The following is a 10,954-nucleotide window of genomic DNA, read 5'->3' on the forward strand; positions in this document are numbered from 1 at the left end:
AATACCCCAAAGTTGCAAATAAAAGTTAACGGAGGTAGTAGTACTAAACTCCACCTTTCTTTTGTTCATATTTTCTATTCTTCTCTTTCAGCTCAAAGAAATGGAGTCATCAAACATATTATTTTACTTGTTAGTTTGTTTCATTCTCACTGTATGGGTTCCGGAATTGACTTCAGCACAATTTTCATTCCGCCACAGTTGGTGTGGCGATGCTACTTACGCATCCAACAGAACTTACCAATCCAACCTTAGAGCAGTCCTAAACTCCCTTGCTACGGACTCTCGAATCACCTATGGTTTCTACAGCTTCACTGCAGGACAAGGTCCAGATAGAGTAAATTCTTTAGTCATATGCAGAGGCGATGTTCCTCTAGTAACATGCCGGGTTTTTGTAAGAGACTCTGCTAGTTTAATCCCTCAGACTTGTCCTAACCAAAAAGAGGCATTTGGTTACAGTCAATACTGCAAAATATTTATATCAAATCGCGCTATATATGGTATTGTGCAGAATGACCCACAATGGTATGTAGTGAAAATGTGACTGGTGTTATTGGGTTTAACCAAACACTCTATTCTCTAATGAGCTCGTTGCAGAATCGAGCTGCTTCAGGTAATTCTGAGCTGATATATGATACTGGAGGAGTTAGTCTTACCGGAGGTGGAGGTCAGAAGATAACACGCCCTGTTAGAACAAACATTATTTAATTTGTCAATAATTGTCTTTTGATATCGAAGAGCCTTTATGTTTAGAAATTATGATTAATTGATTAAATCGACCTTCCTAAAACGAATGAGGAACCTTACTGGTGTTTTTTAAGAGATGCAGAAATTTATCGAGTTAAAACATGATCTGCAACTTTAAGAATTTGAAGAAAAGAGTCCATACAAACACCCTATACAAGCAACGAACTCATCTCGCCGCCAACTGTGTTATAATATGAGATCAACCATCCATGAAATTTCTTGTCAACATAAATTTCAACCTTTAATGTCTTTAATCTTTAATTTAAAATTCAATAATATTAATGTTTTGAAGATTTGCAATAACACGAATTTAATGAGATGCCTCTTGAGTCATGACTGATGTTCTTCTCATGCTAAACAATGGCACTAAATGATTTGTCAATACACTTTGCATCTCTATCAACATCTGATCCTCCGTGATATTATCAAAGATTAATTCGAAAGTAAGTAATTAACTCTAAATCATTCCAAAATTAGTGTAACAAAAAAAAATTAGAGAAAAAAAAAATAGGGGAAAGTCAATTATAGAGTACGTTATTACTCTACTTTTACACCCACTGTTCTTTTTGGGAAATTCCCTGTTTCTCATGGTGAGAAACGAAATTTGTTTCTCATGGGGCTTTTTCGTGAATAAATCAACAACTTTTTCATTATTATGGGCTTCACAACTGAATAAAGTTGTTGGTTTATTTACGAAAATGACATGTGAGACACCATGAGAAACTGGGGCATCCTCGTTCTTTTTCTATATTCAAGAATCAAGATACTAAATCTAAAACATAAAAATTAAATTACAATAATCATCGACATTATAAATACAACCAACTTCGTTAAAAAATAAAAAAGAAAAAAAAAAGGAAAAATCCAATTTAATTTCCCACTTGACAAAGCAACCCCTACCCTACTGGCTACTGATAGAAGATACATCATATAATATTGAATGGCACATAAAATTTTGGCATATTGATCTAAAAGTAAGCTTTAAACAACTGTACTAATAGTCAAATTATGCAAAATTAACTTCTTTTTAATTAAAAACTATATTGTACCAAACTCCACCTTTCTTTTGTTCATATTTTCTATTCTTACCTTACAACTCAAAGAAATGGAGTCATCAAACATATCTTACTTGCTACTTTGTTTCGTTCTCGCTCTAAGGATTCCGGAATTAACTTCAGCTCAATTTACATTCCGCCACACCTGGTGTGGCGACGCTACTTATGCACCCAACAGCACTTACCAATCTAACCTTAGAGCAGTCCTAAACTCCCTTGCTATGGACACTCGAATCACCTATGGTTTCTATAACTTCACTGCAGGACAAGGTCCAGACAGAGTAAACTCTTTAGTCGTATGCAGAGGCGATGTTCCTCTAGGAACATGCCAGGTTTGTGTAAGAGACTCTGCTAGTTTAATCCCTCAGACTTGTCCTAACCAGAAAGAGGCATTTGGTTACAGTCAAAACTGCAAAATATTTATATCAAATCGCGCTATATATGGTATTGTGCAGAATGAGCGACAATGGTATCTGACAACTAGTGAAAATGTGACTGGTGTTATTGGGTTTAACCAAACACTCTATTCTCTAATGAGCTCGTTGCAGAATCGAGCTGCTTCAGGTAATTCTGAGCTGAAATATGCTACTGGAGGAGCTAGTCTTACTGGAGGTGGAGGTCAGAAGTTATACGGGCTTGTACAGTGTACTCCGGATTTGTCAAGGCTAGCCTGCATACAATGTATTCAAGGATCTCTTTCAATTCTCCCAACATGTTGTATTCAGCCTTCTTATACAGCTTCAGGGGTAACAATTGTCATACCGAGCTGCTTTGTTCAGTATGAGCTCTTCAATTTTACAGGGAATGTGCCTAATATAACTCCGCCACCACTACCACCATCACCAGGACCTCCCTCGCCACCAAGCAATAATAATTCAACATCTACTGCAGGTATATATAAAAATTGTCTTCTTTTACATTCTGAAAGTGTTTGTTGAACTGTTGGTGGGTATTGAGTTGAGGTAACAAACAAGTCCTTTGATTTTGGTTAGTTTGATTTGAGTCATTTGTGGAAAACTGAATATGGGGCAGGTCTAATTTAGACAATTTAGATCATCTACTCTGCTAGACTGGGTAAATTGTGTAGTTACCTATGTTGTTCTTCTGACATGGGATATTATCTCTGATGTTCTATAGAATTAAATTCTGTTTTTTGTAGTAAAGAGAAGAAAGAAATCTCTTAATCCTAGTGTTATTGCTGTCCCAATCGTTGTCGCAACAACAATGATTATTGCTGTTGTCCTCTGCATCACATTAAGGAAGAAGAAGTTGAGAAAGGCCTGGATGCTGAAATTCAACAGTAAGCTCTGAAATCTAATAAGAAGCTCCTCATTATTAGCAATGTACTTACAAGTACAGTTTCAAGATAAGGTACCTAATTATCCATTTATGTTAAGTGCAGAAGATGAAATTGAGACCCTTCAGTCTTTGCAATTCAGTTTGGGGACTATCAAACATGCGACAGGGGATTTTTCAGAGGTAAATAAGCTCGGAGAAGGTGGATTTGGCGTTGTTTATAAGGTAATTGTTCATCCGACATACTGATAAATTTGTCAGATATATCTTGATTAAGAGCTTAAGATTGCTAAGAGAAAAAATAATAAAATTGTGAATTAATAGTGTTTTCTTATTTACAATTTCAGGGTGTGCTTTCTAATGGACAAGAGCTAGCAGTGAAAAGGCTAACAAAGAATTCAGCACACGGAGATTTACAGTTCAAAAACGAAATTTTGATATTGGCCAAACTCCAACATAAGAATTTGGTCAGGCTACTAGGATTTTGCCTGCAAGAAGAAGAAATGCTTCTCATCTATGAGTTTGTTGCTAATAGAAGCCTAGATTACTTTATATTTGGTAAGCAATAAAAACACTAAAAACTCAATTTAACACTTGTATGATCTTTACCTAATTAAAAAAGTACATCTAAAGTTCTAGAATTTGTTCTTTTTTGGTAGATCCTGTGCAGCGTGAGACTATGAGGTGGGAAACACGCTATAAAATTATCTATGGCATTGCTAGAGGGCTCCTCTACCTTCATGAAGAGTCAAGAACACGAATCATCCATCGTGACCTTAAAGCAGGGAATGTACTTCTAGATGAGGAATTTAATCCTAAGATTGCAGATTTTGGTATGGCTAGGTTGTTTAACATTGATCAAAGTCAGACATTGGCTAGCAGAATTGTTGGTACCTAGTAAGTGTCCTAAACTTCCACCTAAATAGTAAATTCAGGTTGCACTTCATTCTGTTCTTATCACAGTTAATTTTTGAGATACATTACTTTTGTTCAGTGGATATATGTCGCCTGAGTATGTGCTCCATGGACAAGTATCAATGAAGAGCGATGTCTTTAGCTTTGGTGTACTCATCCTAGAGATTGTAAGCGGACAAATGATTAGTTCATTCTTAAATGGAGAGAATCCCGAAAATCTTCTTAGCTATGTAAGTTTGTTTATAGTACAAGTGACTAGTGTTTGTTTATAGCTATGTAAATTTACATAATGTGTTTTTTTATAGGCTTGGAAGAATTGGGTAGATGGCACACCTTGGAATGTCGTTGATACTACTTTATCAGCTGGTTTCAGTACAGACATACTGAGATGCATCCACATTGGTTTATTGTGTGTTCAAGAGAACCCTGTAGACAGGCCAACAATGTCGTCGATTGATCTTATGCTAAGTAGACAGTCTCTCTCCCTTCAAAGGCCATTACAACCTGCATTCTTCACAGAGAGCATCTCTAAAACAAATGGCCGTCCCCAACAGAACACTACAACTGAATCAAGCAGCAGAACAAGAAGAAACTCCGTTAATGAGGTCACCATAACAGAACCATACCCCAGATAGCACGTAAAAAAACCGAAGGGAGTAAACGGTCAAATTATTTGAATTGGACCTATCTGGGCTACAAAATATTCGTAGCCCGGTTCCAATTGGGCCACAAAGCATAGAATTGTTTTCTAATTTATTTTTCCTAAGAATATTTTCTAGATTCAATGCCGTCTTGAGTGGATAAAACTATTCAAAATAGACCGTATCTTACTCAACTTGCATTTGCAATCCTGTGGTTTTCTTACACTTGGCTGTTTTCAATCTTTGTCTATATGTCTTTAATAAATACCAAGTAATTACTAACATCAACTTGTTGCTGAAATTTATTTTATTCCTACCACTACTTTAAATACTCCCTCCGTCCCCGAAAGAACGACCCATTTGGGTTGATTACGCGGGTATTAAGAAAGTTAAATAAAAAGAAGTCAAAGTATATTGAAAATATAAATTTACATGGGGTTTATAAAAAAAATAGAGAGAGAAGGTATTAAAATTACATGGAAAATCAAATTTTAGTATGGGAAAGCTAATTTTGCACAAATATTATTGCAAATTGGTGGATGTTTTAATGTAAATGGGTCATTCTTTTTGAGACTAAAATTAGACCAAATGGGTCGTTCTTTCGCGGACGGAGGGAGTAATTGGAGAACACAACCTTAGTCTATTTTAGTCAAAAGTCAATGGAATAAATTAAAATTAGAAAAATAAGATCTGATGTTTAAAATTCTACCATGTGCATATTACGGAGTATATGTTACTCAAAACGGAAAATGCCGAGTATTAACACAAATCACGTACATTGAATGAGAATGCATGGCCCTACATGCTAATTGTAAACAGAAGATAGCAGCCTCTACAGACTTTGCACTTAGCACCACATATATAAACAGAAAGTATGAGCAAATTAGCACATATAGATCGAATAATTAAAGTATGAAAAAAAATATATAATACAATTTGATTAAGGTGCCTTAGATAATTCAGTCAATCCATAAGTCTTCATATTGTTGGTCACTTTGATATATAATCTCTATTCTCTAGCTTAAACTAAATTTACACTATGGATTTTCTAACACCACTCTTCTTATTAGTCCTTCAATTCATCTTCATTTCATTGATTCCCAAAACATCTGCCCAGTTCCAATTCCTCTACAGCAAATGTGGAAACACCAGTTTCTACACCCCGAACAGCACTTACCAATCCAATCTCAAAACAGTCCTCAACTCTCTTTCAACCACTCAAGTGACAAATGGCTACTACAACCTCACCGTGGGGCAAAAGCCCGACAAAGTCGAAGCTATGGTCCTCTGTAGGGGAGATGTCCCGGTGAATACTTGTCGCCTTTGTATGCGTGACTCGGCTGCCAATCTCCCATTGCTCTGTCCGAATCAAAAACAGGCATTTGGGTACTCCGATCACTGCATAATCTTTTACTCAAACAACGCTACTTTTCACGTTGTAAGAGATAGGCCAAGGTGGGGTCTATGGAATGGTAATAATGTTTCTGATATCATAGGGTTCAACAATACACTTACTGCCTTAATGAAGAACTTGCAGAATCAGGCTTCTTCAGGAAATTCTGAACTGAAATCTGCTTCTGGACAGACTAATCTTACTGGTACAAATAATACAATGTATGGGCTTGTGCAGTGTTCTCCTGATTTGTCTAGGCATGATTGTGTCGTGTGTGTACAGGATCTATTCAGTTTCTTTCCAAAGTGGTTTGTTACGCCTACATTTACAGCTGCAGGAGCAAGATTGATAACGCCCAGCTGCAATCTTCGGTACGAAATCTACAGTTTTTATGGTAATGTAACTGATGTAGGTCTTCCGTCATCACCACCCCCACTGCTACCACCACCATCATTTGTATCAAACAGAAGTACTACTGCAAAAGGTACAGGATAAACAAAAGTTTTGAATCAACTGTTATTTTATTACCAGTTATTTTCATTATAGGTTCTGAATGTCTTCAGATTTCTGGGACTTATATGATATTGAACAAATAACATAGGTTTACTATATTTCTCCTGATAGTTGAACAGAGCAAAAAGTCTCATACCACCATTTTCATCGTTCTCCCAATCCTTGGGTCACTAGTACTCATCATAATCATAGCCTCAATCGGTTTCACACTAAGGAAGAAGAAGCTAAAACAGTCAACCACAAAAATTAACAGTAAGCCAGAACACTACTTTTTTATGAAGTAATATACTTTGGTTTTGTTGACTTAATTGTTTTTAACTATGTAGTTTAACTTTAACCTTTTATACATGTGTCTGTTAATAGAAGAAGAAATTGAAACTCTCCAGTCCTTGCAATACAGTATTGGAACCATCAAGGTTGCAACAGATGATTTTTCAGATAATAATTATCTTGGAGAAGGTGGATTTGGTACTGTTTATAAGGTAAAATCAGTTCCTAAATCTGTCAAATAATCAATTCTGAACTAAAGTTAATGAATCATCTTCGCTGTTTAAGGGGAAGCTACCTGATCACCAAGAAATAGCAGTAAAGAGGCTAGCAAGGAATTCAGTTCAAGGAGATTTACAGTTTAAGAATGAAATTCTGATATTAGCTAAGCTTCAGCATAGGAATCTAGTGAGGCTTCTAGGATTCTGCTTGGAAGAAGATGAAATGCTTCTAATTTACGAGTTTGTGACCAACAAAAGCCTTGACAACTTCCTATTTGGTTAGTAGGAAAAAATTTGTACCGATCATTCCTGCATGTTATGCTCTGATTGTCTGACATTTCAAAAATACAGATACTATGCAAGGTAAATCTATGCCATGGGAAACACGTTACAAAATCATTAACGGCATTGCAAGAGGGCTTCTTTACCTTCATGAAGACTCTAGACTGCGCATTATTCATCGGGACCTTAAAGCTGGTAATGTTCTACTAGATGCAGAATTCAACCCAAAGATTGCAGATTTTGGCATGGCAAGGTTGTTTAACATTGACCAGACTCAGGCAGTAGCAAGCAGGATTGTTGGAACCTAGTGAGTATCACTAAAATAATACCTATATGCAAATATGATCGATTTTGTTATCAATTTTTTAACTTTGAGACACAATACTTTGTTTTTTGGCAGTGGATACATGGCACCCGAGTATGTGCTCCATGGTCACGTCTCAATGAAGTCCGATGTCTTCAGTTTTGGTGTACTTATCCTAGAGATTGTAAGCGGTCAAAGGATTAGCTCTTTCCAAATTGGAGAAAATCCCGAAAATCTGCTTACTTTTGTAAGTGGACATGATCATCTTATTTGCATTCAGGTGATACAGGCATTGATTAATCACACAAGATAAGTAAGCTAACAATATATTTTCTGTGTCACAGGCATGGAAAAATTGGCTAGAAGGGAAAGCTTGGAATCTTGTTGATCCTACATTATCTCCTGCATTTAGTACAGAGATATTGAGATGCATACACATTGGTTTGCTGTGTGTCCAGCATAACATGGCAGACAGACCTTCTATGTCTTTGGTTGAGCTTATGCTAAGTAGCTCTTCTCTTTCTCTCCAGGTGCCTTCACAACCAGCTTTTTTCACTCGAAGCCATACACCAGCTAATGCAACCTCTCAAGGGAATACCTCAGGTCAATCTACTAGTAGAATGTTTGAGTGTTCAATAAATGAGGTTTCTATGACAGAAATCTACCCTCGATAAACCCTACTACTTGAAGCTTCTGATAGATGAACATCCTTATAAACTATTTACATGATTAAAGTTTCAGTTTTTTTTAGTCCATACGACTCTGAAATAATCTATGAGAGCAAGAAAGCAGGGGCTTGCAATAGAGTTCCTATGAACAGTTATGGCTGTACATAGAAGTGATGCAGAGGAAAGAAGTACAGCAGCCAACAGGGAACAGGTTCCATTCAGCTTTATAATTTAGCTGTAGAGGTGTATTATTTAAACAACCTTCTTCATTTTAAGGCATTTTAGGAAGATTAAGAGGTGTGTACAAATGCATTGGTTCATTTGATCATTATTTATGTATTGTGAAGATTGAAAGACCCATTCAGTTAATTGAATCCTTAACCTAAAATGTAAGAATATGGCTGGCATAATTTCAATCATCTGGGATAAATGAGAAGCATTGTTTGAAGGAAATGCAGAAGTTTTGTCAGAGATTTCAATCAACAGAGTAATTAAAGTCTTATAGTTATGCTAGACTAAAATAAATCACAAGTATATGTTGATGCTACAAGAGATGTAAGCTTCCATTTTTGAGAAATAACACAAGACACAAAGCACATGATTAGCTTAAGGCTACATGACTACATCTCTCAATCTGCTACTACGTCAGTTACATTTTACACTACATAATCTATATTTGTGCACCAATACAAAGAAGTGGAGAAAGATATGGCGTAAAAAAGTGGACAAAGTCCATAACATACCAGAATATATGAATTCATAGAGACTTGATGCTTCATTTACACTAAAACTTCTACTACCTATGTAATCTTACTGGTGCACAGTGTAGTAAAATATTCAAGCATTCTAAATTTCAAACAAACTAAGAAAGACGAGTACACTTTGAGCAAAACTGCAAAACAACATGAACCTTTCATGGTTTAGAAAGGTTCTACATATGTTTTGTTTTACGAGATCAAGAATCATTGATATTAAAAAGGCCTTCGATTCAAAGCATTTGTTTTATAACAGAGAAAACTACGGAAACATGAGTACCCTGTTTTATGTTTTGTTTTCCAAGATCATGCATCACTTGTTCACAGAATGAACATTATTTAAGAAAATAATGCAGAAAGTCTTGTAAGAACACAGATTAAAACAAACTTACCTTCTTACAGTACTTTAGATCCTTCATAAGAGAACAGGCGAACTGCATTTGAGTAGCTTGTTTCTGCAAGTTCTTCTGTACTTATCTCAAGCAGAGAAGCCACATAGGTCAGAACATTATGAATATTAGCTGGATGATTCAACATTCCTTTTGGCAATTCTTGTGCTTCGTTTTCAGCTTCTGATATGTCACAGTTATCCCTTAAATGTGGATTCTCTTCTAGTGTCTGAAGTTCAGGAGGAAGGGAAGGATCACCTTCCACCACATACAAATCACCCAAATTGAACTTAGGCAAGGCATCAGGGGAATCAGTCTCGAGCAGTATTCTACCAGAAGGCACTGCTTTCAGCATGTTCCTCGCCTTTTGTGATTCCATTGGCATAAGATGTCCAGAGAACGAAAAATAAGCACCAAGCCTTGCTAATTCAGGAACCATCTCAGCAGACCCTAAATAAGAGTGAAGAATTACTCCATCAGGAAAAGGCCCAACTTCCTTCATCACATCAAGAATCTCACCAAAGGCACGAACACAATGAACAGAAACCGGCCTTTTCAGCTGTTTCGCTAATTCTAGCTGTTTCTTAAACACCTCAACCTGAACATCAAAATCAATCTCTTTCCCTCTGAACCCTTTATCAAGACCAATCTCCCCAACAGCTGCACAGGGTGTTGACTCAAAATACTGTCTCAAAACGGTAAACCAGTCTGCCGTCCTCTCAGGAACAAACCACGGATGAACACCAAAAGAAGGAACAACAGATGGATATGACTCACTCATCTGCTTGACTGAATCCCAGTCCTTCTCCGAAACCCCATTAACAACAAAATAATCAATGCCGGATTCAAGAGACGTATTGATTAATCGTGGGGTGAGGCTTAAAATCCTCGGGTCTTGAAGGTGACAATGTGCATCAAAGAGTTTCATTGCCTCTAACCAACTTACACAAACTACTCTCAATTCTCAAATCAATCACACTATGCTGTCCTTAACAATGGAATTTCTGGTTTCTAAGAAAGAATCTATCCAAAAATGGAAACTTGCAATAATCCCAAGTTCAATTAGCCCTATAATTTCATAACAATGATTCACAAAATGTTAATTTCATAAGCAAATTTTCAAGAAAGTAGAAATTAATCAATTGAATCTCAGCATAATTCACTAACTCACAAAGAAATCAACAAATCCAAAATAAAACTCAATTCTTCTTATTGGACTGAATCAATGATCGCAATTCATTAAATCGCTAATAATTCGATTAATATTGAACTAAATAGGTGTATCTACAGAAATAATTAAAATCATCCAAGTTCAATAATAAACAATAATAATTGCGGAATTCCACTGATAAATCAGATTAAAACACAAAAATTTAGTACAAATTTGGGGATTTGATACCTGAAAATTGAAAATTGGGGTTGAGATGAAATATTAGTGCTGAAATGATCTTCAGGAACCCGGCGAAAAAAAAGTCAACGATGGTTACTCTTTTGCACAGTTTCAGTTGTTT

The 10,954-nt window shown here is 36.2% G+C and overlaps 3 protein-coding genes across 4 annotated transcripts; 2 read left to right on the forward strand and 1 right to left on the reverse strand.

Moving 5' to 3' along the window:
• The first annotated feature begins 100 nt into the window (after positions 1-100).
• On the forward strand, positions 101-541 carry LOC145637295 (putative cysteine-rich receptor-like protein kinase 20). The gene has a single exon (XM_081688760.1). It carries the CDS (start codon positions 101-103, stop codon positions 539-541), a length of 441 nt encoding a protein of 146 aa, XP_081544886.1.
• Positions 542-1,767: 1,226 nt separating this feature from the next.
• LOC145637296 (uncharacterized) lies at positions 1,768-8,914 on the forward strand. Its single transcript, XM_081688761.1, has 14 exons — positions 1,768-2,690; positions 2,959-3,099; positions 3,202-3,320; positions 3,443-3,653; positions 3,755-3,992; positions 4,090-4,240; positions 4,316-4,644; positions 5,684-6,528; positions 6,669-6,809; positions 6,921-7,039; positions 7,113-7,323; positions 7,397-7,634; positions 7,728-7,878; positions 7,976-8,914. The coding sequence occupies exons 1-14, from the start codon at positions 1,850-1,852 to the stop codon at positions 8,303-8,305; spliced, it is 4,065 nt and encodes a 1,354-aa protein (XP_081544887.1). The 5' UTR covers positions 1,768-1,849; the 3' UTR covers positions 8,306-8,914.
• LOC145636371 (uncharacterized) lies at positions 4,440-10,954 on the reverse strand. Of its 2 annotated transcripts, none has more exons than XM_081687912.1 (3): positions 10,843-10,954; positions 9,447-10,511; positions 4,440-4,574 (listed from the first exon to the last, which is right to left on the reverse strand). In XM_081687912.1, the coding sequence occupies exon 2, from the start codon at positions 10,369-10,371 to the stop codon at positions 9,451-9,453; it is 921 nt and encodes a 306-aa protein (XP_081544038.1). In that variant the 5' UTR covers positions 10,372-10,511; positions 10,843-10,954; the 3' UTR covers positions 4,440-4,574; positions 9,447-9,450. The 2 variants fall into 2 exon arrangements, with proteins under 2 accessions (XP_081544038.1, XP_081544039.1); XM_081687913.1 differs by lacking the exon at positions 4,440-4,574 and adding an exon at positions 6,402-6,519.

This window comes from Chenopodium album, chromosome 6, assembly GCF_948465745.1.
Source record: "Chenopodium album chromosome 6, dcCheAlbu1.1, whole genome shotgun sequence".
NCBI lineage: Eukaryota > Viridiplantae > Streptophyta > Magnoliopsida > Caryophyllales > Amaranthaceae > Chenopodium > Chenopodium album.